Genomic DNA, 27,784 nt, shown 5'->3' on the forward strand with positions numbered 1-27,784 from the left:
TTGTTCATGCTGTAGTTGCCTTTTAAATCATATTTTAATTTGTATGAAAAAACTCGATTCCTATTTCGTTTTTCTATATCACGCCTCCACCAGTTACCACACACAATGCTATAACAATAGGTGCTTAAGAAATGTTACTTTGTTACTTCTTTTTTCTAAAAGAAAAGGCTGTGCTTTATATAAAATCTGTTTTGTCTAATGATATCTGTTATTGTGGATACTAAAGATGTGGATGAAAAATAGCAAAACTCTCCTAAAAGATCCGCTTTACACTTCTCCATTATACTAAAAAGAAGTCCCCTCTTCCTCCCACCATTTGTCTTTGTTTGTGAGAACAATAGATTATTTCCCTTTTTTAGAAAATATTATTACACTCCGATAAAAGTTCTCTTGTTCATAAATCCCTCTTACCTTCACTCTTTTCTGAGTGCAATCTTAGATCTTAGCAGATGTGTTTTTTAAGGTCGAAGAGAAAAGAACCAGCAGACTCAGCAGACATAGTAGTATCCTTCTTTCTTTTTATTGAAAAGGAATCATTTCTATTCTAGCGCAAACAATGTATATTTTACATCATAAAGCAAGATATAATTTACATATTACATTTCTTATGAGATCTTTATACCCTAAATGTCATTCCCTTTTTTATCCGGTCACTTCTTCATGCTTGATTTAAACTGCCAAGTACCCTACAAATCAGCGCCTTATTTTGGTGGTGGGGGGGACTGGGGACACAGACAGATAGTTTGTATGTATTCATCTGTTATCTGGGTATAGAATGATAAGGAACAGGGATATGCCTTTGAATTTTGTGTCCCTGAGGCCCTCTGTTGACACCTGGTTTAGGAGCCAGAAGGCTACTCCTCCAAATCACATATCAAACTTCTATTTTTTTAATCAATAACGAATGAACAAAATTGAGTGCTTGTACCCTGTGTACATTTCTCCATCAGATGCTTACATAATAGGTGTCTGTGGTATTGATTCACTAGCAATAAAAGCTCCTGTGGCAGACAGCATTGGTTACTCTATGATAGTCCTGGACAGCACTTGCCCAGGTGTTGGGTAAAATTGCCTAATTTCATCCAGCACTGGGGTTATGGGTTCAGGCTTTTCTCGTCACCACTGGAAATGAATGTCAGGATGCAAGTTTCAAATGACCTTGTTTTACATGATCCTCTATCTCTTTACTCCCTCTTCTAAGATTTCCCCCTTTTTAGCAAAATCTTTTCACCTATGATGTCTCTTCCATGCACTATATAACCCAAATCCTCTTTTAGCTGTTCTCCCTAAACTCCAAAAGTTCACCAATTTCTTGGACTGCACTCATTTCACAAAGAATGTTTTAATCTGTTAGGATACACTGTTCCTTTGAAACTTGATAATCTGCAGCAACTAGTGGGACAAAAGAATTAGTTGAAGAATACTTCAGGAAGCAAGTAATGTGTGTTGTTCAGCCAGCCTACATAAACCATTCAGTAAGAAATATTTTAATAGTATGTTGAGAGAATCAGCTGATGAAAGCAAAATGCATAAGATGGGCTTCCTTCTTAATAAAAGATGTTCAAAATCAACATAGGAAATACATTTTCAGATTGGTGGCTGTTTGACTGAAAAAATACCACCATTAAGCTTAATCTGATATGCCAGGGAAAATAAAAAATCTGTACTGAAAGTGCATCTTAAATCCCAAATCCTTGCCTGTCACTCAGAGTTGGCATATTTGGCCAAAATCAATCTAAACCTTTTCAAATTACTGATAAAAATTATTAGAAATCCAAGTTGGTCAGGATGAAAACATAAGTCAAAGATATGTCTGTTCTGTGTGTCTTAAATTATTCTTTGGTCAAATGATGTGATTTTTTGAGAGGTCTGCAAATATAAACCTATTTCTCATTTCCAAATACAAGGTTATAAGTATTTACAGCAAGGTAGCATTTCCTTGCTAGAAAACAAGGCTTCTGGGTACAGCGGCCTTCTATTAACATGGTATACTTTTATATTCCCTTTCCTCCCATGGCTACAAAGCGCTGGACGTACAGAGAATACAGGAAAGAATGAAAAAGCAAATGATTAGAGCCTCACAACACCCCTGTGAGGTAGGTAAGTATTGTTAAACCCATTTTACAAAAAAGGTAAACCAAGGCACAGCATGGTAACATGGTTTGGTCAAGTTTACCTGACAAGTTACAAAAGCACGGGTGGAAACAAAGAGAAAGAAACAAAGAAAAGGTCAGTCCTGGCTCCCAGCCCTAGACACGAAACTTTATTTCAATATATTAGAAGATAAAAATAGCCCACAATTGCCTTTTAAATTTTTAGAATTTAGATAAACCTTTAAGTATTCCACTTAAAGGCGTACCTTTCAGATTTCTGTTGAGTGGAAAAAGGACAGATGACGAAACGGCTTTCCCTCTTCTAAGTGTAATTCGCGTGATAGATCAGAATGTATCAGCATTCCACCAGAGTTCAGGTGCCAAACTCAAGGACATTTTCATAGCCTCAAATAGTTTCTAATTTATTTAAAACCCTAATGTGAAAATTAGACCTGTTTTCAAACAGCTGCCCTATCAATTGCTCTGTGGCCGTAATGAGAATTTTGTGTAGAGAAAGAAAGGAAATGAGATCCCTAATAAAAAGTCTTATCACCGTAGAAATAAAGACACTGGTGATGGTGTGAAATTTGCTCTTTGTAGTGTTTGAGAAACTGCAAACTCAAGCTTGCAAGAATATTTTATATATATATAATATATAAATATATACAGTATATATATAAGTGTGCATCTGACTACCCTTAAGGCACCAAAGAGATATAGGCCATGCCTTTCACAACTTAGTCTTTGTTTTCCTAGAGAAATGTCTCTCCCTCTCTCAAGTGAAAAATGTATCTTCTATCAAATAGCCTATGACAGCAAATCATTCAAGAAACAACAAATATCTTTAACTTAGGATGGCTGATTGATTGGATAGGGGTGAGGGGTGGTAGTGATGGTAATATTATCCTCTATAGTTTAGAGCTTAAATCTAGAGCTTAGATCTAGAACTTAGAGCTTAGAATTAGCCAGACATAGCCAATCACACTGGATCAGACAGGCCAGTGACCAGATGTTGTATACAATTGCTTTTTCTTTCCAGTAGCTGATGGAACAAGTTTACCATGACCAACAGAGATGGAGACAATGAGAAAGGGAATTATGTCTGGCACAGATTCTTCAGAAAGACTTTGGCTTTTCAGAAGTTCCTAGAGCTTCTGTACAGAGAACTAGGAAGAAGGATAGTGTAAGACACTGAGGTTCAAACAGGTCAATGAGGAGACTATAGGCAAGTATTCTGAATATATATACATATATGGTTTCTTTGGCTGCTGTAGATTCTTTTAAAACCCATACAATCATGGGGGTGGGTGGGCTGAACTTAACTGAAGAAGCTCAGAGTATATCAAGCAAAGCATATGAATAGAAGGAAAAACAAAATTAACACACACAGAAACAAGTGGTGGTGGTATCCCAGAGGGAGGAGGAACATTTGTTAACTAATTTTCATTTTGCTCCTCTCCTGCTTTTCTCTGCCATGGTCCCAATAGTTTATTTCTGTGTTTGTTTGTTTTTATTTTTTTCCAGCAGATGTAGAAATGACAGAGCAGGATAGGTGTCTTATGGTTTTTGATTTCTTCTTAGGCCTGTTTAATTATTTTTTTCCTCAGTTGACTGTTGGCACCTGGTTCCTCTGTAAACTATATTCCTTGGCCTTCAGTCTCAGGTTGGCAATGCTGTTGGCCATGTTGATGCCCTGTGCAGGGCTATTGTTGGCACATGTGGCAGAATAAGTAGCCATGGCGCTGTAGGGACAAAGGAGAGAGCAGGGAGAATAACAGGCATTAGTTTCATAAAGCTGCAAGTCTGTGCCCCAGATGGGTACAAGTCTCAGGATGGGGGCAGGTAGGGGCAGGTGGGTTGGACTACATGACCTCTGAGGTCCCTTACAGCCCCAGATTCCATTAGTCTAAGGCCCTTGGAAAAGGGTGGCAGTGTTTTGAAGGGCAGGGAAAAGCAGTGGAGCGTGGAACAAGACGAGGGGGAAAGTATTTTCTGTGTTGGATACGGTGAGTAATGATTTATTTCTGGGGTGAGAGAAGAAAGCTGCTTATGGTGGATAACAGGTGTTTCATCAGTTGACCAGTTAAAACAGTGTTTAATCTTGTCCTGCCTACATCACCAGCTTGTGGGAGTGAGGAGGAAGAGAAGGAGGCATTTGAAAAGAAACTACGGGGCATTTTTCATTCCTCATTCTAGGTAGCTGACATTAATCCTAACATATTTTAGATAATCACTGAATACCATAGTAAATAGTGTACTTGGAGAACCAGTTAAATAATCTAAGATGACTTCTCTGCCTTTGTTGATCCACTGGTTGATAGTACCAAGCACTGCCAAAGCAAGAGGTTTCCACTCCAATTGGCCTTGATTTTATAACTTATTCAAAAGTACTCGAGCAGCTTACACTGTCTTTTGGGTCAGTTATTTTGGAAATGTTTAAATCTCTTAGATAAACTAGCAAATGTTCCAGTTTCAGTATTCCTGACCTCAGAGGTAACTGTTTCTGACCGTTCTTATTGCTGAGAAAAACCCAAAGTTGTTTTTCATTGTCGGAGACTGTAATTAAGACCTAGGAATACCACTGGGCAGAAATTTGTAATTGGTGGTTTTCTGTTAATTGTATCCATGAATTTCTTTTAAAGGAAAAGTAAAGGTTTCTTAGACTTGGATGCAAATTATCCATTACTTGATACTAAACAGCTATAAGGGAACTCACTTTAATTCAATGAAAATGTTCCTAGTTGTTTCTAAGATTAACAAAATACCTTTCAACTGAGGGCTGAAATGAGATAGACTTATAAATGGAATGACATGTGCTCTTCTGGTGCCTGCATTCCTATGCAATTTTGTCAGCCACACAAGAGTTTGTGGTTCTGGGGGTCAAGTGACAGACCAGAAAGAAAAAACTAAAGCTACTCTACAAATAGAGAGACTGTGTCATTAATACTTATTTGGGACACCACATAGTCAAGATTTACGTCAAGACTTAGAGTCAAGACTCACAATAGCCTATATCAGCTCAGTTACTAGCAATTAACCCAGGAAAATTGGGTTAAAAAGTATAATTAGGTCTTTCCAGAAATATAATCCTTAATTTAAGACCCTTATAACACTGGTATGTGTATGAGTGTGAGTGTCTATGCTTGTGTCCTATGGCAGGGGGAAGACTCAGAAGGGTTCCAAAATAACCCTACACTCCTCTATTTCATTGTTGTGTGTCTCACTCTTACTCACTTCTGGGTGCACGATCTTAACTGTCTACACAAAGTTAGATTTATCTATAGCACCCTGTACTTTTCCTTTTAGGACTTATTTCAGTTCCTCATACTATAAGCCCCATAGATGAGATACCACATCTGCCTTGTTCACCACCGTGTCCCCAGATAGAACTACCACCATATCTAGCACATATTTGGCATTCAAGGAAGTATTTAATGAATAGATAAGTAACTGACAAATATCTAGATATTGTATGATTAAACTGATTACTGCTCAATATCAGTGATCTCTGTCATCCTGCTGTGAGCAATGATTTCTAAAAATATTTTACCAACATGCTTTTATTTTAAGGAACCAGTCCTTCCCGTTAATTTTGCTATCTTAATCGAATGGCCAAATCAAAAGGGACATGACCAAGGCAAGACTGATGATTGCATATTCTTAATCCACCATAAATAGCTTTTAACAGTAAAAAAGTGAACAAATATTGGTGCAGGTTAGACTTATAGAATAGACTATTACTACTACTACTGTCTACCAAAAGACAAAGACAGAAAGAGTCCCAATTCATGTAGGTTTCAGTTAGGAGTGCGATAAATAGAACAACCTGTTAAAATGGGACAAGTTTTTGTCTTTGTTACAATATACCAAGAAGTCTCATTTATTTCCAAAACCCATATACATATTATCATTTAAGTTCTGTATGAATTACATGCTTCCATTCAAGACCCTACCAGAAATATATGCAAATCCATAAATCCCATACTCAAGAAATTTCTAGGATATACTGAAATCTAAGATTTCAAAGAAATAAAAGATCTAAGTAGCTGAGAAAAAAAGATAATTGGATTTGGAAAATGTACCTAAGTTATAGATTATGACATCAACCAAATCAGCCTTTCTCAGCCAGATTTCTGTGAGAGAATTAAGTCCTAAAGATGGTACATAGTATAATTTTAAATGCATAGGAAAGAAGCTCAGATTTTGAGTTATCTGTATTATTTAAGTACTGAGAATAAAATTAAATGGCTTCTGAAAACAGGAGGCTAAAACTTCATGAGAGAGCAGAAAGAAAAAAAAAAATTCTCTGATGGCAAACTGTAGATTGTCATAGAGTATTGTGCTTTTACGTATTTGGCCCAATTTCTCGGGGGATATGTTTTGCCTCCTTTGAGATCCTGGACAAGCAAAGTCCTATTTAATAGAGATTCTCTCTTTTTGTGATGATCAAAGGTGTGGCCACTTGCCTTAGCAGACAAAGGGAATTAGAACCATGGAGAATTAGTTTACTGAAGATGCTGTTACTGTTTTCTAGAAATGTCTACTGTATTTGCGATTTCAGTTTTATCTATTATATAACCATTTTGCTGCAGTTACTTCATAATTCGCTAGTATCATCTGGTTTTCTAGTCTGAAGACTTAGTGTGGTAACACATATCTTGGAAACACTGAGATTTTCTAACGCAGGCCAGATGTTAATACCCCAGATGAGATGAATGTTGATCCACTTCCCATCTCAAAACCAAATTAATGGAATTAGAGTTATATTTTACACAGGAGATTGGATTTTCACTGAGACATTTTTCCTTAAATAGCAACCTGTGTTTGCAGAGTTGAGAACAACACCCTTGTCTAATTGTACTGTGGTGCTGTTAAAGGACACCACTGTGTTAGTGAGACCATGACAATGACTTATATGTAGCTCTCAAGTTAGAGGGATGTGAGAATAAAAAAGCAGTTGATATTAATGAATGAGTTTTGCAATATCCTATACACTTGATAAGTGATAAGCTTTTCACTCTATAAACGTTTAGGAAAGCTATAAACTTTCAAAAATCGGTCTAACTTATTTCAGCATCGCATAGCCATAAGAAATAGGATAAAAGAACAGAGACCATCTTAATTCACAGCCTCTAAACAAACATTTAGAGTACGTAACTTTATAGGTAGAGGCTAAAGTGATATAGTGTGCACACACTAAAGAAAACGAGTATGTTTTCCCTCCAGCAGTTTGACATGAATCTAGTTTCTCAACTTAAACTAAAACTACCATTTAGGCAAGTAGGGACCAGTCCTTTGACATACCAGTAATAAGCAAGACGTGTTACAGGTCAGAAAAGACAAAATTAATCCAAGAGCAGCTTAGTCATGCTTTAAAAAGGCATTAGAAGTATGATGGAGAGGACCCACTTCCAAAAGTGACAACAGATGCAAGAGAGCCTTGAGTGGCTGTCAATCTGAAAGATTGTTCATGACCACCTGTTTTCCATGTCACCAAAACTTCTAAAGCTCTGTGTTAGGAAAAGAACGAGAACCCTGAAATGTTTTCTCACGAGACAGAAACCAGTGAGGTTAATAAGCTGTTTTCAACCAAATTAATGGGGCCATTCGCACCATGTAAAATGACCTCTCCTTCCTAAACAGGATTAAGCTTCCTGGGCTAAAAAGATGAGGTTGAAACTAGGTAATTTATTAAGCACATGATAACACCAAGAGCCTGCTTTCCAACACGTAGAGATCCTGCCCATTGGTCTTGCCTTCTGCCTATTCCTCTAACAGGATGCAGACATGAGATGAGTACTAAGACTGGGCTTATAGGGTTTGGCCAAAGCAATATTTCTATTTAGTTTTGAAGAATGTAAAATTCTCTGTGTCTGTGACCAAGAAACGACATTGCCGTGTACAGGGCATTGAGGAATTAGAGATGAAAAAGAAATACTTGTATCCTATCTGTTGATTCAGCAAATCTGCTCTGGGACTTGCACAGAGCTGACACATTTAAGTAAGCTTGAAATTTTTCCCTCTCCTTATTTGGAGATTCCTAACAGTTGGAGCCCAGCCACAGACAGCAGAATGCTAACCACCAGCAGGGTTAGAGTTCTGTTTTCACTGGGGACAAATCATTTTTGATAATTTCAACCTACCTTGAGAGGTTGTCGTGAGGGACAGTGTGTTAAAATGACTGCCAAACACCAAGGAAGTATGGAAAATACTATACATGGTATGGTTTTAAAGCCAGGAAACTTATGACCGTCTCCCCCTCTGCTTTCTAATCACCTGGAGTGTAAATCCCACAAATCACGAAACAATTGAGGAGAGCTGGGGGAAAAATACTACCTGACTCAGTTTTCAACTCTAACTTCGTTTTCTATTTGGCCCTTTTGGACAAATGATGACAAGCTATGGAAAATTTCACCCCAAAGACAGATCTGTCAGCCCAAGAAGTCTGTGTGTCTTCCTGAGATCCTAAGGCTTCCCAGCTTGGGATTTTTCGAAAGGCTGTAGAGCTTGAGGTTTTCATGACTCTGTCTGTGACGTGTAGAGGTTGGAGATCATCGCTTTGGTTTGTTCTTTTGTCAATGCAAGAACAGCAGAGGTATACTCGCTTCATCTAAGGAAATTCAATGTGAGTTTTCCTAGGGAAAATTTACTGTTAAAGAGAGACCCGATAAATCCTTTTGGAAATGATCTTTTCGTGATTTAAATAATCATTTCCAACTTCTGTTTTTAAAACTCAGAAGTTGATTTTTTTAAACGTACATTTAGCTCTTAAAGTGGACACATTTGGGCCATATTTCATTACTAAGCCTTCAGTTTGCACTGCATGTTCAGTGATGCTTCCACCATTTTAAACTTTTCTTTCTAGAAATGTTTTATATATGAAGACTTGCATCTTTCTGTTGTCTCAATGATTTTTGTTTCTCTTTTTGAAATGCACATTGCTTAACGTAGGTTCCAAATGCCCCTGTGTGATATAGAATAGGGAAACTATTACTAGCTCAAGCTTAGATACAAGGTTACGTAGATTCACGACCCAACTGGCCTGAAGAACAACAAGAGCCAGGACAAGAACATAGTTCTTCTGACCTCTGTCCCATCTCCTCTAAAACCTCACTATTCAAAGTATGTACCAAGTGTCAACAGCATGGGCATCACATGGGAGCAAGTTAGAGGTGCATTTCCCAGGTCCTGCCCCAGACTTCCTGAATCTCATTCTGCATCGTACCGTGATTCCAGGTGATTCATACGCCCAGTAATCTTTGCAGAGCCGTGCTCTAGGCTATCAGACTACCCTTAACTCTATGGACGTATTTTCTTGCAGTTTTGGTTTCCAATGGTGTTCCCCACTTGAGGACCTCACTGCTTTCATTTCTAGGACTGGTAAGCCCCACTTTCTTGAATATACTTAATTCCCATTTAAACCCTACCCCCAGCAGCCGCCCTCTTCCCCCTCTGACAAGTTACCTTTTCAGTGTCTTCCGTTAGAATCCGTTATGAAGCCCCTCGTGTAAACAACATCTTGGGAGGGACGAGGATCTATTTTTGAAAGTGTGAAAGGGAGAAATGAGCCAAATGCGTTCAGCAGATGTCAGGCAGCACCGTGACCACGATCAAATGAGGGGAGGAGGAGAAGGTGGGGGGAGGGAAATTGTGGATAAGGATCGCTGGCCTCTCTTTCACTTGTCATTAGTTTTCTTTGAAGCCCAGCCCTCCCTCTGGAAATGTCACTCCAGACCAACACTGCAGAGCTAGGCCATTCTTTCTCTATCTTTCATAGGAAGGGATGTCTCTGCAGAAAGGTTTCTTAACTACTTCATCTAAAACAACAGTCAAAAGTCCAGGACTTGGTAAATCACTGCCACCCGAAAGGCAAAGCAGTACAAGCTAATGAGTCTTAAATAACTCTAGTGCTTGTGTGTGCTTTCATTTGCATAAGGAAACAGTTCTTAGCTAAGCAGTGAGCATGTGTGCCAAAGACAAGCTTCTTTCAACTGTCTAGGCGTAGATAAAGAAGACACCTGCCAGGACAGTAGTGTCCTGTTAAGGAATGCTTTGTTCCTTCTGGTGACTCAGTTTCCTACCTGATATCATCACCTCTAACACCCTCGAGGGAATGAAGGAGGTCATGGCATGCTATAAATAGAGTGAACCATAAGTCTCAGTTTGCCAGGGACAATCCCAGTTTATGCCTGTTGTCCTAGTGTCATTATGAATAGCACTCCCCTTTTACTTCAAAAGTGTCCCAGTTTGGATGATAAATTATACAGCCACCACTCTAGATATAAAAGACACCCAGAAAAAAATATGTTGGCTGTTTCCCATCCCATAATTCTGACCATACACACGCTGTCTGCTTTGAGTCTTGCTTTCCTCCTGTCTTCTTCCACAGTTTGCTGTGGAAGTGAGCAAACTGTCCTCTTTGGCAAAACTGTCTGCTCCGCTGTCCCTGGGTTGCATGACCAAGCTGCCTCACTCATCCCAGGGGTTACCCACACACCCCAGAAGGTGGACCTCAGTCGCAGGCATGCTTCACAGATCTGAGACAAACCCTGAATCAAACAGGCATGTTTACGTAGTTTCCTAGTCTTACACGATTTACTATTTTCAATATCGTGTAAGATTTAATTTGAATGAAAATATGGTTATGTGGCCTAATACTTTGGACAGAAACAAACAGGGATCATGAGCCCTCGCTCTAATTCTGCTTGCTGAAGGCTTAAACTTGGGCAAGTGTTGGGTCTGTTCTTTGGAACCAGATCAAGGACAGAGCTGCCACACAGGTACGTCCAAGGATTAACCAAGAGAAATGCCTTTTAATGAATGTCACATGTGAGATAACTAATTTGACATAATAGTACCAACAGAAATAGCAAGTTAATTTTCCATAACACAAAAGGTCTATCATTTCCTCTGCTTTTCATCACTTGGTTTTCTTTTATATTTCCTTAACAAGACTTATATTTCCTACCAAGCTTCAAAATGTGAAATCATAATGTATTTTGGTTCTAAACATAGCAGAAAAAAATCTCTAAGAAACAAAATAGCTTTGTGCCACTTTTAGAAACTAATCAAAATATAAACACTTCAGTCAACATTGGGTCAAAAAACATTACTATTGCTTAAATGACTGCTTAAACCATCATTTTTCTACTTAAATCTGGAGATGAATTAATTCTTCATACAGAATATGAACAATCAGATTCTATGAAATTTTTAATTATTTTTTACAAACTCTGTGTCTAAGAGAGAAATGATATAAAAGTATACCATGAATTGAGTAAGAAGTACTAGGTTATATGATTTTTAAGTGAAAGGAGCAGAATACAAAATAGTATTTATACTAAGTCTATACTATATGAAATACTGAACTCTAATTGCAAAAATAAACACTAATTATCTCAAGATGGTGGAATTGAGTGTTTTTTTTAAAGTGTATCTAGTATTTCTACATAATCATTCAAAATAAAATAGAACACTTCCCCAAATAGCACACATAAATTGCATAATAATTTCAATTAGATGCCCATATACATAGTATGTATAATGCAGGCACAGGATTTGAACTTCTGCTGAGGTCCAGGTAATCTAGCCATTAATTCAGGGAAGATTTCATCCCCACTCATGCAGTGTACTGCCCTCCGCCTCTCACTGGTAAGGACCACGTGACAGCCATCTGGGTTATTACAGCTGGTATGAAAACTTCCTCACTAGGATCCAGGAAGAAAAAGGAGCTGAACTTCCTGGTTGTGACCAAATTCAAACCAGAGACCTTGAAACATCAAGCTCTGATCCACATCCATTTCCCAAGCCATTTAATGAGTCTATGAACTATCAATATTTATCTGAAAAACAAAGCAGTCTTCCACTTTTTTAAAATATTAAAGAATATATGATTTCACGATGGTCTTCAAAATATGTTTTTAGTAAATCCTATGGGAGAGGAGTCTAAATTTTAAATAGGACACACAGATAGGACTAATCTTTTGAAATCAGCAAAGCATACTATGTCTGAGAGCAATAGAAATTTCCAGTTTCCTATGCATAGAATCTCCATGTACTAAGACCAAAGCGATTCAGGCTAATTTCACAATGGGGAATTTAAAAGAAATTTTCAAATCCATTTATGCTGTTTCTTTCAAGGAACTGATTTGGAACAGGGAGAATATTTAGTTGAGGTTTTTTTGCTTTGATTAGAGTGATCAACTTTTGCAAGTATTTGCATTTCACTAATGTTGCATTTCACATCAGTAGCTCAGCATCAACTGGGAGATAATCTTATAATTAGTTTAAAACCTCTCTTTAAACTTTTAATTAACCTTAGCAATAAAAAGGTAAACAGAAGCATAATAAATGAATTTGTAAATACTTCCTCCTCCACTGCAATCAGCCAGAGAACACATAGCCTTGATCTGGTTTCTAAGAATACTCAGGTTTAGGTTCAAATAAAGACACTTTAGACTGATGACAATGCATTGGGCACATGTGTCTCAGCTTCCCTCTGGCGTTAATCTGTATTTTCTGGACAGCATAATAAATGGAGGTTAAAAGCCTTTCCAAGCCATTGAAATAATACTCTGTTATTTGCTTCCTTAATATTTTTCACCTTTTAAATATAAAAATTTAGTGTAAATTATACATTGTTTTTATATATTTAAAAAAAAAACACACACACACAAACTAACCCCTCAAAGAACTTCAGATAAGTAGACAAGAATTAGCAATAGATTAGGAAGGCATCTTGGATCATAAGACATCCCCACCTACTAACAAAGAACTATGGCCATGAAAGTTATCTGAATGATCTTGGGTTTTTTCCCCTTCTCTCTCTCCCTGTCTTTCTCTGTCTCTCTCCTTCTTTTTTCCCTTCCTTACTTCTTTTCTTTTCATTCAAAATCAGTTTTATTGTGAAGTTTGCCTTTGGTCCTACACTTAGAGCCTTACATGTTCAATTCCTACTTGCATATAATCAAACCAATCTATCAGATTTGGAAATGGAGTGAAGTTTTGTTCCAGAATGATTACAAGAGGGACTCTGGGCATAGCTTAATGATCTTTTCTTTGAGATTCTTCCCCATCTTTGAAACCTTTGCAAGAGTTCCTGAGTCCAAGAGGAGATTGCTGATGGCCTGCCCCTCTCTCTTCTGCCCCAAACCCTGCTCCTGGGGCAACTAGTAATCTCCTGTGAAAATCTGGGGATGTCAGCAAGTTGAATGTCTCTGAAGAGGTTAACCCAGTAAGAAATGTCAGCCAGCTGCACAAGCAGCTTTAAACGTGACCAACCGCTGAGAAACGTGTGGAAGCGGAGCAAGGGAGAGTGGGCCAGTCATTCACCTGTACGGAGAGGCCGTCCCCCAGGAGAGATAATCAGTGGGTCTTGGGGCAGGACGAGGTACGATGGGCTGCTCCACAGCAGTCACATCTCCTGAGTAGGATTTGAGGAGGGAAGCGTTTTTATTGGCCAGCATGGCTCTCTCATTCCTGCGGAATTTGGCTCTTCGGTTCTGAAACCACACCTGGAAGATTGTCGGGAGGAGAGAAGAGCATGAGGAGGGAGAGAAAAAAACAAAGAAGAGGTTCCATGAATAAAGTCCTGGTTGATTTTTACCATGCAATACCTTCCCATAGAAGATCTAGGCTAAGTATGGAATTCTTCCCAGAACAACAGAAAACATGCCATAATCCTTCCCTGGTGGGCCATGTTCCAGGGCTCTTAAGCACAAAGACTATTAGAACAGGACCATGAGGTACTTCCAATAATCAAGCCACCGGAGATGCGGTCCATGACTAACCCACGTGACAGCAAAATATGGATTATATTCCTTGTTGTAATTGTAATAAAAAAAGAAAAATCTCATTAGACTTCTGCACAGATACAATGGCATCTTAAAAGTTTTTTCAAAAACAGAAAAATCTCGTTAGATTTCTGCACAGATACAATGGCATTTTAAAAGTTTTTTCAAAGTTCTTCAAAAAGCAAAAACTTCAACTGCTTTCATAATACTTATTGGATATGGAAAGAAAACTCTCCATCTTCCCAAAAGTAGACCCTGCGACAAGGATTTAAGAAGCAAATAGTTTATCTGGGAGGTGCAAGGAATATCAATAAGAGAGGGAGGAAGTAACAGAAGAAAAGCAACCTCTAACTGTGCTACTGAACCAGCTTCCTCTGTGGGAGCTCAGTCCTTAAGGGGCTCTAAGGACTGATGCAGGGCACACACCTCCCACTGGAGGGGTGAGAGAACTGTGGATTTGTACACTGGCTCCTGTCAGTCATTGATCATAAATGTTCCAACACTTCTGGCGTGTCTCCCGAAGTTCTAGAAAGAAACTTGTGAAACAGAAGAAATGCACATACTGAAAATTGGAAGTTGGCTGGAGTATATTTAATTGTAGGGTTCCAAGGAAATGGGCAGTACTGATATCATCGACTACAGCTAATAATAAACCTATCACTTATTAAGTGCTATTGGGGCTAGGAACTTATATAAGCACATTACCTACATTATTTCTAGTTATCATGACAATTCCACAATTAGGTGTTATTATTTCTATTTCAGAGTTGAGGAAACCGTTTCAATGAGATTAAGTAATCTGTTAAAGTTCTCACAAGTAATAAATGGCTGAGTTTTTGAGCTTAAGAACATCTGACTCATGATACTACAACTCTTCCAGACTGCCGTGGTATTTTATTCATTCATTTACTCATTCAAGAAGTCTTTATGGCGACTGTGTTCTAGACCCTGGCCTAAATACCGGGAATGGAGAGGTGAGACTTATTCTCTGCTCATAAGCAGCTCACAATCTATTAAAAGAAGATAGACATGTAAATTTGAAAAATTACAAGAATTTTAAGTGCAATTATGGAAACGCATGACCAGGTGTGGGAGAAAGAAATCCTATGGTGAGGAGTGGGACAATTTCACAGTTCTAGTTGGTAACATTCACATAAAATACCATGTGATTGGTGCCCCATGGAAGACCAGGGTGCAAATCAGTAGAGGCAGAATCTTTTCTGGCTTCACCTCTTTTGTTTCTAATGTGTCCTTCATATTGCTATTAGAGTTATCGTTTTAAATGCAAATATAATTGTATCAGGGCTTCGCTTTAGCTTTATATCATCCTCTGACTCTCCATCACCCACAGATTAAAATCAAAATGTATTACCGTAGAACAAAGACTGTTCAAGAATTAGCACACTGTCCACCAAGTCAGCCACATCCTGTATCACTTGAATCTCATGCACTGGCCCTTCATCATTTCCAATCCTACCTGGGCTTAAGGCTCCCAAATATATTTGGTTATTTTCCCACCTACGTGTATTCACACTGAATGTTCTCTCTGCCTGTGATATTCTTCCCTTTTGTCCACATGCCAAGGACATGTTTTTTAAGATTTAACTTTAATATCACCTTCTTTGTGAAATGTTGTAGTGGAAAGAACATAACTTTAAAGTCTAACAGAGTTGGATAAAAACACTGGCTCCATGGCTTTAAAGGTTTGTCCTTGGATAGTTATTTAATTTCTCTGATTCCTTGTCCCCCAATCAAATGAAGATAATTATACCTACTCACAGGTTGTTGTGAGACTTGGCTCAGAATGGCTGCTTAATGTTCATGTATTCTCTTTTTCCCCAGGAAGATTTAATCATTCCCTCCTCTGGTCTATCACTCATTCTTGAACATTCCTGTAGTGTAGGAATCATCTTACTCTATGATAATAGTATGATATGCACATCTGTCTTCTCTGCCCCCAGTCTGTAACAACTTTAAGGAGAGAGGCCAGTGTATTATTTATGCCCTGCAAACCAAAACCAGTTCCAAGCGAATAACAGATGCTCGATAAATATTTGAGGGAAAAAAGTGAATTTTGCAAAGATGATAAGATATGGCTTCCATCCAAGAGGGCTTCACAGTCTACTTGGGGAAGTTGGCCCACATACAACTCAATATAATACATGTCATGTTGCGATAAAAGCCATAAATATAAAGAAGGCCAGAGTCAGAGGGAGTGGTTCACACTGGCAAAAGGTTAAGACTTCACGGAGGAAGAATAAAGTCACGGAGGGAGAATTCTGTCCTGCTCACGTGGGAAATGTTCACAGCTCTAAAAGACATTAGAACGTAGTAGGATGGAAAAGGTGGAAGATAAAATAGTTTCAGCATATAAGAACGTCATTTGCTCATTGTTGTGATGGGGCCAAAATAGCTCTCAACCCAAAATTGTTCTTTCACATTTTTTTAAAAATTTCCAGCATTGCCGTGTCCAGGTTTCCTTATTTAAAATTCAGATCGCCATGGCAAAAATGGTACTTTCAGGAATTGTGGGTTATTGGCCTAAAATTATTTATTAGGCCACTGCAGGCCAAGCCTGGGGTATAAAACATATGGGGTTTTTGAAGGAGAGGAAGAGATTTAAGAGTAGAAACAGAGAACGTGTTTGGAGAACTGTGGTGAGCAGCATGGGGGAAGAGGATGTTGGAAGGCAGACCTCCGAGTTCTGCTTTGGACTGCAGGACGGAGAGAGCAGAACTGAGTTTGTGCCCGTGGACCACTCTCATCTGAGCCCTGAGAGACTGCCACGCAGTAACATACGCATCCTCACGTATGCCATCTCCTCACCTATCCTCGGGGGCACCACAGTGCCCAGGCAACTTTCCCCTTTTGTCAATGACATTTTTTTTTTTCTCCTGGGGAACACTTCTAGGTGAAGTCCCTGTTTCCCATGGGGAAAACTCTTGCACACTCTCTTCAGGTTGAAGGGACCTCTAGGACCCTCTCCCTCAACTCAACGAATGTCTCTCATAGCATAGGGTACTAGATACAGTTCCTACTCTCCACACTCTTTGAGTCTAGCTCTAGTCCCCATCAAGAGGGTTATTATTTGCAGAAAGAAACCCTTTAAGCCCAGACTGAACACAGATATGCAAACAATAACTCATTCGGGAAGACAAGACAGATTTGGCCCACAACCCCTCTTTATCAAAAGAGCAGCCTACTTGGGCTTCCCTGGTGGCGCAGTGGTTGAGGGTCCACCTGCCGATGCAGGGGACACGGGTTCGTGCCCCGGTCCGGGAAGATCCCACATGCCACGGAGCGGCTGGGCCCATGAGCCATGGCCGCTGAGCCTGCACGTCCGGAGCCTGTGCTCCGCAATGGGAGAGGCCACAACAGTGAGAGGACCGCGTACCACAAAAAAAAAAAAAAAAAAGAGCAGCCTACCACTGGCAATATGGAAAATAATAAAATCTTGACTCTCAGCAAAGACAGCAAAGCACTGCTTGAAAAAGCATTTAGCCAGAAGACTCTTACTTATTTAAAATTTACTGTAGTGCTTAAAATCAGGAACTCTGAATCTGCATATCTGTCTTCAAATCCTAGTTCAGCCACTTCCTAGCTGTGTGACATTGGGGAAACTACTTTAACCTCTGAGTCTCAGTTTCCTCATCTGCAAGATGAATAATGTTATCCACCTCAGTGAATTGTTGTGAGGATTAGACAGATTAGTTTATGTAACTACAAACACTAGTTGGCATGTAAGGGCTCAACTAGTGTTAGTTATGATTATCATCATTATTATTCCTAATCACAGGTGGTATTATTTCTAGATGTCTGGCTTGTAGGTGATGTCTCATGGCATTCATATTAGAAACACATGTGATTCTCTTTCCCCTGTCTTACATGCCCTTCTCCTTCTTTACTTCATAGAAACACAAAATCACCTGTTTGAATGTGCTCTTAATGCAGTTCCTATGGGCAAGGTCTTTGGTGTGTTCATTTCTCACTCCCATCCATGTCCATAATTGTGTGTATTTATAATACCTTTCCTGAAGATTTAGCTATTCCCAAAGTCTGGGGAGGAAAACTGAGATGGAGGACAGAGAGTTCATCTCTCCCGCCACCCTACAACTCAAGTCGAAATCTGGGATGTGGACGAGGGAGGGTGCAGAGTCAAATCCTCCAATGGACAATGTTTAGAACATGGATCTGGAAGGGAGGAATGAGACCTCCAGCAAAGCCTTTTCGGCCCTACTGAAAGGCATTCGCTTCAATTCACTTCAATACTCTGCTGCCAAAAGAAACACAATTAGAAACGGATTCTGTTCTCATGCTGTCCATTTATAATTCTTTTTAGCATCGGCTCTGGTCTGAAACCTACAAGTTGTGTTTTTCAACAGTCTTCAGAGATGTGCCTCTAAGGAGGGGAATACTCCGGTTACCTGCACTCTGGCCTCGGTGAGGTTCACCCGGCGGGCGAGGTCTTCTCGCACAAAAGCATCCGGGTAGTGTGTCCGCTCAAAGACACGCTCCAAAGCCTGCAGCTGGCTGCTGTTGAAGGTTGTCCTGTTCCTCCGCTGCTTTCTCTTTTTCTTTTCCTCTGAGTTCAGTTGATCATCTGGAATAGAAGAAATTGATGATAAGGAGCTAAAAAGTCACGTTGGAGGTCCCGGTTTACACTTCTTTACGGTGTACCTACAGTGAGACTGTTTCCTTGGCTCACACGCTTATCAAAGTGCTAGAGCCAAATGCCACTTTCAGTGTGCACATGCAGGCGTTGGTGCAATCAGGTTCATATGCCAAGAGCCCGCAGCAGTCCTCATGCTTGGCTGTTGCTTCTAAATCTGGGACCAGACCTGAACTGTCAGAGGGATATTTTTTGTATGCTGAAAAAAAAAATTTTTTTGAAGCCTGTTTTGTCAAAGAGGGCTAAAGGAAAATTTAACTCCTCTCCATATTCTCTGGAGATTGGGGAAGGAGAGTAGATTGCTTTGTACCTCACTTGTCTTAGGCAATATTAGAAGGATCTCTGTTTTACCATGCATTTTCCTGAAAACGGCAAGTAACTCATAACTGTATTCGCTCAAGGCTCCATGCTGTTGCTGAGGCAGGCTTCAGGGGCCTCAGCCTAGATCAGAGCTAGTGCTATAACACCATCAAAAGCTGACACTGACCTGAGACTCACCCTCTAAGAACTCAAGAACAGTCCTGAAACATCTCTGAAACAGTTTCACTCCAAATTTGAGTTCTAAGGCTTTGAGCTCTTGGGAACCTTTGGAGAATCATTTCCCCATGTTTTCACCTGTCAAGATTCCTCCTTGGTTTTCTCTGAGTGCCCCCAAAGGCACCCTGGCAAGCTGATCATCCAGGTTGCCCATGGCAGTCAGAGAGTAGTGTGCTCCTGTCCTGCCACCCTCCTTCAGCCCAGACAGGAATGATGGATGTGTGAAGCTGCGCGGAATACCAGTTGTGCTAACACCACCATCAAGCCCTCACCCTGACGCCCAAGCCACTGCAGAGCCCGTGTAGCACTCAGAGACTTACAGCTCAAGCTGCTCAGGCCCAAGTCACATGCTCAGCCTGATGAACTGAACTCACACTTCCAATCACTTTCCCCACTCAGCTCAAAGAAAAATATGAGGAGTGAGAGTGAGGATGGAGAGAAAGAGGAGCGTGGCTGCTAGCTCCACATTCAACAGAAAGTAGCTCTCAGCCATTTTTTCCAACATGTAAAGTCTCCTGATCCTCTCTGACTATAAACACACAAAATACTCTAAAAATTACTAACATGAATTCTAATGCCCCGAGGAGAGTGACCCACCCCTGAGCTACAGTAGTAGTATTACAAACTGAGGGCATGTTCCAGATTTGGGCGGGGATTCAAAGTGCAGCTTAAATCTAGGAGTTCCTAGCTCAGATCTCTCAGTGCCTAACTAAGGCCTCCAAGACTTTTCGATGAGAGACCCCTTCTTCATGAGTGCTGCTTCATCAGTGGAGGATGAAGCCCTTGGAGCTCAGAAGAGAGACTGCTCATTCCTTCCTGATAGTTAAAGCACCTAGATATAGTAAGTGCTTGTTGAATTTGTGTCCAGGGAAAATGTGAAACTTTTCCTGGCTTTAGAAAATTGTTTCTGTAGGAAAAAAAAAAAAAAAAAAGCCGTATGATCTCAACCACATTCCCCCAGCTAAGAAGCTGCTGACACCCATTCTCTCAGCTTTATGGCTGTGTTCAGAGTTGACCACCTCTCTAGTTTCTTCCACTGTGGTACCTCAACAAGGAGCCCTGCTTTGAAGGCAGTTTTGTGACACTCTCAATAAGAAGGTCAGATCAGTGGCATCTTGAGAATGGAGCCAATTTGATTATCATGATTTCTGGGATCTATCAACGCCTGGAATATTCCATCCAACAACCCTGATTTTACCACTATTTAGCTATTAGCAAAATTAGTTTATAATAATGTCAACACTAGAGTTCAAACACCTAGGATCATACATCTTTCAGCTGTTGCCTTGCGTCTGTATGCTCCTTCCTATTTGAATATTTGAAGGCATTCCTGTTGCTCCCATTCTCTTTCTAAATCTTTTTACAGTTCTATGTCTTGCACTTCAGGTCTCTCTCAGTCATTCAGGCCTTTTGACAGCACCACACCTGTATTTCATGCTCCTATTAAACAGAAGTCTGCAAAAAATATTTAGCTTCCATACCAACCCTAGACTGAGATCAATTAGACCCTAGGCTATTTTAATCATATAAAGGAAATCCCTTGTTAAGCCAATCCCATGATTTGCTTTCTTTCCTCAAAGAAAATGCTTTCTCAGGTATAACCACAAATTATAAATCCTTTACGCTGTTTGGTAAGCCCATTTCTTCTTGTACTGCCAAACTATGATGGAGAACAAGAATTTTTTATGTTTTGTTGTTAGTACTACAACCTGCTCCATAGCCTTTCAGTAGTTCTTTGAAATCTTCCACTCTTCACTCAAATTCCACTGCCTGTCCACCATAAACCACCAACTCCCCTGACATGGGAGCAAGGGAAATGGAGAATTATAGTTTATGACAGAGAATAAATAGCTATGATGACCTGAAATGATTCCAGCAAAAGTTTCCCAGTGAATGTTCTTGTTGTTTTTAACAAATGAAAACACCAGTCCAGATCATGTTGAAGGTGAGAAAAGACACACAAATAACAGGGGTCCAAGGAGTGTATCTGGCAAACGTCCTTCAGAGCACAAGTATAACAGAAAGAGACAGTGAGGGGGCAACAGAGACAGCTTGAGCGGCAGCCCTTCGGCTCGTCTGTCTTTGCTCACTAATCACCAACTATGAGCTCCCTGTTTTCCCCCAAGAACACAGAACAGGATCAGTACAATCTCATCAGCAGCATGAGAGAAAATGTGAACATCGTACGGGTTTCCAAATGTGGGGTATTTGAAACACCTGGGATAAGGACTGTTATCAGATTCTGAACTCTGGTTGAATACAGGGTAGAGAAAGTAGTGTATTTTTATCATTGCTGGAATATCATCTTTCTTATAAAAACAGCTACTGTAAAGGTTGATTTTGAAAGATGCTGTCCAAGGATGCTGACAGCCAATTGGCCATCAGGAAATAGCTAATTCTTTGGAATTCTGAAATGGGTAGGATTCACCAAACTGCAGGATAACCACAGGGTACATGGATACATTTTTATCAAAATCATGTTTCAAATCCAAGGTGTTTACAGATTTTATGGATGATTATGTATGTTATGAATGATTGAGTAAATTGTAAGTATGCAGTTACTGCCATGCTTTCTAATAAAAATAAGAAAAATGATCTTATTAGCAGGTTAATTTTCACGTGGATTCATGAGTCATAAAATATTGGCACCCCATGAAACCAGAGAAATTATCTAATTCAACCCTTTTATTTTACAGATGAGGTAAATGAGGCTTAGAAGAATGAAGTGATTTGCCTCAAATCACAATACAAGCTGTGACTGAGCCAGAGCTAGAAGCCAGGACTTCTTTTTTTTTTTAATTTAAGGTATAGTTGATTTATAATGTTGTGTTAGTTTCAGGTGAACAGTGAAGTGATTCAGATACATATTTTATATACATATATATATAAAATATATAAAAGAATATATATTTATTCTTTTTCAGATTCTTTTGCCTTATAGGTTATTACAAAATATTGAGTATAGTTCCCTGTGCTATACAGTAGGTCCTTGTTTGTTACCTATTTTATATATAGTAGTGTGGAAGCCAGGACTTCTAATTCCACTCTACTTTTAAGTGCCAATGACAATATACACCCTGTGCAGGAGAGGGGCAATGACTCACCACAGATATAAATAAAAAACCACTACCCCAGGAAAAAATTTTATGGGAAAGGTAGGTTTAACCAAACTAGCTGTATAAAGAGGGTCTCAGGAAGAGGGTCCACGTGTATCACAAGCTGTTATTCCTGCCAGAAGAGCCATTACAAAAATGGAACCATTCTCATCTAGGACAGCAACTTTGATCCAGACGTCCTTGGATTTCACTTTTCAAAGGCCTCTGTAAGTGCTTGCTTCATCAATTAAGTGTGTGCAGGGTTCCTTTAGCACAGGAGTAAACCCTCACCTTCCATCTTCTCCTCACATTCATATTAGTACTTCCCTTTCTTTCATTTTAGGACACAGTTCAAAATCTCTGTCTCCTATGACACATCTTAATCCTACTTTCTCTATAAAACTTTGCTGATAATGCCAGTCCATATTGATTTCTCCATATCTAAATTCCTAAACATATTTTAGTACATAATCAAATACTTTTTTAAAATTATGGTTCATTTCTTTTTATGTAAATGTTTTGTCACCTCGCTGCGCTCAAGTATTCCTATATAAAAGACATAAGGTCTTTTGATACATTAAATAAAATTTGAACGAGTTATAGTAGTATTGTGGTATAGAAGTAGTCCCAGAAAATTAGAACCTTGGTGATTTACGTAAGGTTTTGGAGGGCTGAATAACTTCTGATTCCAATTATTATTTTTAACAGTGCATAGTAAATAATTAGATTAACATTATCTTTTGTCCCTGGATAATTTTACCTGTGGAGGAAAAAAATCTTTTTACCATGTTTCTTTTTCAAACAGGTTCACCACCAGATTTAGAGAGATGGGAGAAAGCTGGGTGGGTCTGACTCTTCCGTAAATGAAGGAGCTGGTCCTTCTTTTTTATTCCCTACAAGAAAAGCAGATCTAAGATAAATGAATGATTTCAGCAAACAGGAACACGCAGGGGGAAGAGCTGCTAAAGAGAATGGTGTTTCCTATGGAACAGGATGTTAGAATACTTATCAAGCACTTCTTTAGGAAAGAAAGCCGTAAATTCTAGGGAGGAGACCCCTCACGCTTTCAAGTAGAAGTTAAAGAGAACAATAGCTCTGTCCTTGGCTCTAGCTTGAAATTCACTGTGAACTTCACTCGCGGCTGCTGAAGTTGCACTGAAGGGAGGGTGGAGAAGACAGGGAGGAGCGCCATCCTCAAGCGTGAGGAGAACGCAGCACACCGCGGTTCCTCCTCACTAAGGTTTGCACTCACTGTGCAGGCTCCAGTTAACTCCCAAAGGCCCTTACGCTCTCCTGCTCTGTACCCTGTGGGACACTTGAGATTCCAAAATCAGTCAGCCAAATGTAATTTAAAGGTACAGCAAAAACATATTTTAGGAATAAAATCTGAAGAAAAAAATGTGTTTCGTATGCCTGAGTCACATCAATTTGAGAAGAAATCTGATGCAAGAAGATAAAACGCCAGCTTCAGTAGCAGAAACCAACCATCACATCAAAGCTTGTCATCTGCCTTTTGGCTGAAAACATGGCAGGCAAGCGGATCTAAAGAGCAGCCGGCTGATCATTTTATGGGCATTGAAGAATGTTTTCAAAGGAACTTACATTGCACAACTACTTACTTTAATGGGATTTGTGTGGTTCAGGCCCTGTAACCTTTGGAAGATTGAAGGGAAGTATAATTGTAAAAGCCACTAAAAACTGTTTAGCTTTTATTGCAAGGCTTATGAAAAGCAGTGAAATACAGCTATGGCATTCATTTGAGTTTCTTTGGTTACACTAAGCTCCAATTGTAATTAGGACAGCATCCTTTCAATAAGTGCTCCGATCAATGGCACACAGATCCTCACCGGGATGAGTGTAGACTGAGTTTAGCACATCCCACTGACCAAAGCCAAGTTCAGCAGCACATCCGCATCTTCTCTGCAGCATACCTGGTATCCTCCACTGCTGAATCCCAGCAACTGTCAAGAGTGACCAGGTTTCAGCCAATACAAATGCCCAACTGTACAGCTCTTACTCACCTTAGGGTCATGGCTGCCAGAACCTGAACTTTGCGTCATGGTCTTTGATGATTTTTTCCCTTACTGTCAACTTGGCATAGACATGGTTTATTTTTGGTCAAGTATGAGTCTTAAACCTTAGAAAATAGCATTAAAACACCTTAAACATTTGGGGGAATATATGTTCTTTGGAGAATAAAATGCTCTAAAAAGTTTGAAATAATGTTATTTTGAATGGTTTTCACCCAAAAGATGGATCAATGGCTCTGTGTAAAGCTACAGTGGTTTCAAGCAGATACAGCTCAAAGTTGAGCTCTCTGAATATAACCAACTCTCATTTGAAATGGAAAATACTGGAGAATATGAGATATCATAATACAGTTTGTACTGCTTTTCACTTCTTCATCTCACATATTTGCTTTCACCTCTGTAGGACCAATACATTTCCATACAGTCAAAAATATCAACACAATCCATATCATCTTATCTACTTTAACCCTCTTAAGACATTTTTCTGAAAGGATTCCTGACCAGAACCTTGAGGATATCCGAGACAAAGCAAGCCTTCCGATGCAGCCCTATATTGGAACCCTAGCTTTCTTCTGGGACTATATTGACAATTTTCCCCATGCTATCATTTTTCCATGTGACTCTGGGTCTATTTTAGACTATAACTTCAGAATACAAAGTTTACATGTGTATTTAATTGAAGCTCTTATCAATGCTCAGTGAATACAAATTAACAGTCAGACATAAAATATTCATATATTGGAATTATTATAGCAGTTCAGTTACTGCACAAAATACCTTCTCTTTGATAAAGACATAAAATTCCAGCTTCAGATATGTAACCTACTCCCAATTCTCTACGGATGAATCACTTATTTACTCATTTTTCAATTCATTTCTGGATGTCGAAAATAGTGGAAAATGAGAATGTTTTACTCAGAGCCAACTACACTATAATCAGGAGGGAGTGCAGTGGAGTAGAGAGGAAAGTTCACTGGCTTGGCAATCAGAATGACCTGTGTTCTCCTATAGGCCCTGCTACTTTAGTAGCTGTGTGGCCTTGAGTAAGACACTTCACTTCTCTGAGCCTCAATTTTCAAAACAATAAAATGGAAGTAGACTACCTACTTCCTAGGGTCACTTGAAAATATAATGAACACAGAGCAGGCAGATAGTCTGGCACATAGCAGTTGTTTCGTAAGTGGTGGATTTTAACAGCTACCACTGCTGCTGCAATTTCTCCTTGGAGGTGGATTGTCAAAACCACTGCTGTTCTTCCTTTTTTCTTCTGCTTACTGTTTGTTGGTATCTAACTATTCACTAAGATCTCTATCACAGCATAACTAGGGAGATAGTGAGAAAAAACATTCAAATATGTTGATCTGGCTTAGTTAGGTTTGATGGAGGGCATAGTTGAGATCTAGGGAGCATGAAAAATGAGTAAAAACTTTATAAATTAAAAAAGAACTGAAACATGACAATAGACCCAAAATTGCACATGGAAATCAGTGCAGTTTGGGTCACTTTTCTACTGCTCGTCAATTCCTAGCTTTCTAACAAGGCAATCAATTTTCCTCTCTCAATTAAAATTTTGAAAAGAAACTTTCAGAAAGCAGGCAGATTCTAAGACTCAAAGACAGCAACCTTCTCCTTTAACAAGTAATCTCACTAGAAACAAGTTTAAAAAAAAAAATACAGGAGAAAGGAAGAAGACAACCAAGGGCTAAACCCAGGCTATGAAAATTCAATGATTTCGCAGCCTGTTTGCCTCGGGTTGACTAATTTGGTTGCCACATGTCTAAAAACACAAGAGTTGGGTCATACTACTCCATATTTATTCAGTGACTTTTTTTTTTTCTAAATGTCTGAGCATTTTGGTGAATTCCAAAGGGATAAAAAGAAACCAAGGAAAGCGAATTCTGGGAAAAGAGTGAGTTCTGATGGAGATTTTAAAAGCTTTCTAAACTTGCAGTATTCCAGGTGTGTGGTCCCCTTGGAAGTGCCGTGTATTTCAGTAGGATTACAAACAAAGCTCTAGAGGAGTTATAAGCTCCTGTCTTCTTTGGGTAGCATTTTCCCTTTGTAGTAAGACTTGTTGTTATTTTGTAAAAGACACAACATCAGTCTTAACATTAGCAGTGGAAATTGGTGTCTCCATGGGAGGCAACCGCTATAAGTCATTTTTTTTTAATGATTCATTTTTCAGGTAATAAATTTTAATGTCCTCAAGAAAAATACGGTAAAAAATACATTTTTTAAAAAAACAAACAAACATAGCTGGCAGCAGATAGTAATGAAGGAGATGTACATGATTAATGAGTCAGCTCAGCTCTTGAAAGGACAGTAGTGGTGGAACAAGGCTCTTTTACTTGGATAAAAAGACAATTATGAGGCTTGAACACTTGAGAATAGAAGCATGACTAGTCTTTCCTTATGCTTTTTCATCTCAAGTTAAAAGGACAGATGCCTATAGCAGAGAAAGCCACAGAGAACAGAGAATTAGCTTTTCATCACAATAAAGATGGAGGCAAGGATAACTCTGTTAACACTGTATAGAGTAAATGAAGAGGGCTAAAGAGGAGATTAAAGCCCCTCTCAGGTGTTACTCTGGCCTCTGACATCAAACTAATATAAAGACTAAAATATGCCAAAATGGTCAACATAAGAAGCCTGGTATCTTTAAACAATGTTTAAGTGAAAGGAAATTAAAATTCTCTTTCAAGAATTAGAAAAGCCAAAGTGTAAACGGTGGTTTAAAGCTTGACATATTCTGAGAAATGTATCACACTGTAACGTCTCTGGATTTCAACTTTCTTATCTGTAAAATGGGGTTGCTTTAAGACATAAACAATACATGTTTTTTAAAAATTATAACAACTAGGTATATACACATTTCCTTCTATTTTGCTTTAAATTCTGTTATGGAGCAGTTGTGGAAATTGGCAATTAGCGTGTTAGATTGGCAATCAGGGGGTTCAGATCCTAATTCAGCAGGATTGCTGACCAAATATGTGATGTTTGGCCTTAGTGTTCTTACTGGAAAAATTATAGGTTGGACTAGGCAACTAAGATCTCTTTCAAATCCAGCACTGTGGGTTTTTCGGATTGTTTTTATATTTTCGGTATCTAGCCCAATAGAAAACTTTTAATAATTGTTTGTTTAAGGCAATGACTGAATCATGTCCTTTGGTTTTTGTTGTTATGTGTTTGGTTTTGCTTTGTTTCGTTCTTGTCTATGTTTTGGAAAACCTTTGGCTAGATGACATATTGGATGAAGACTATCCTGTAATTACTCATGCCTGGAGGAAGCTGAAGTGATTGACCCATTCCTCTATGTCCAGAGTACTCTGCACATATGTCTCCAAACTGAAATTTATGTGAATCTTTATTCTAAAAGAAATTAGTTCACCTATAATCGCAGTCAAGAAAAAAGAGGCAACCTGAGAGGTTTCTAAGAAACAGTTATTCTAACATTTAAATTTACTTAACAGAAATGAGAATAACTGCTATTTCTATTATTACTTCTACTAGCTTTGACCACCTAACTGTGGGTTGGGTGACAGTACACTTGCTGAAAACACTGTCTATG

General features: G+C 39.1%; 1 protein-coding gene across 2 annotated transcripts in view; it reads right to left on the minus strand.

The window, feature by feature from the left end:
• Positions 1 to 501: 501 nt before the first annotated feature.
• PRRX1 (paired related homeobox 1) overlaps positions 502 to 27,784 on the minus strand; it is a 74,343-nt gene continuing 47,060 nt past the window's right edge. The window contains exons 2-5 of one of the 2 annotated variants that reach the window (XM_027086344.1): positions 18,310 to 18,485; positions 13,425 to 13,606; positions 9,558 to 9,629; positions 502 to 3,835 (exon numbers count right to left, since the gene is read on the minus strand). In XM_027086344.1, the coding sequence (XP_026942145.1) occupies positions 9,575 to 9,629; positions 13,425 to 13,606; positions 18,310 to 18,485 (413 nt within the window). In that variant the 3' untranslated portion in view covers positions 502 to 3,835; positions 9,558 to 9,574. The remainder of the gene's footprint in view (positions 3,836 to 9,557; positions 9,630 to 13,424; positions 13,607 to 18,309; positions 18,486 to 27,784) is intronic. The other variant, XM_027086343.1, reaches the window with a different exon arrangement.

This window comes from Aethalodelphis obliquidens, unplaced genomic scaffold (assembly GCF_003676395.1).
Source record: "Aethalodelphis obliquidens isolate GAN/ISIS:26980383/991018 unplaced genomic scaffold, ASM367639v1 scaffold55, whole genome shotgun sequence".
Taxonomy (NCBI): domain Eukaryota; kingdom Metazoa; phylum Chordata; class Mammalia; order Artiodactyla; family Delphinidae; genus Aethalodelphis; species Aethalodelphis obliquidens.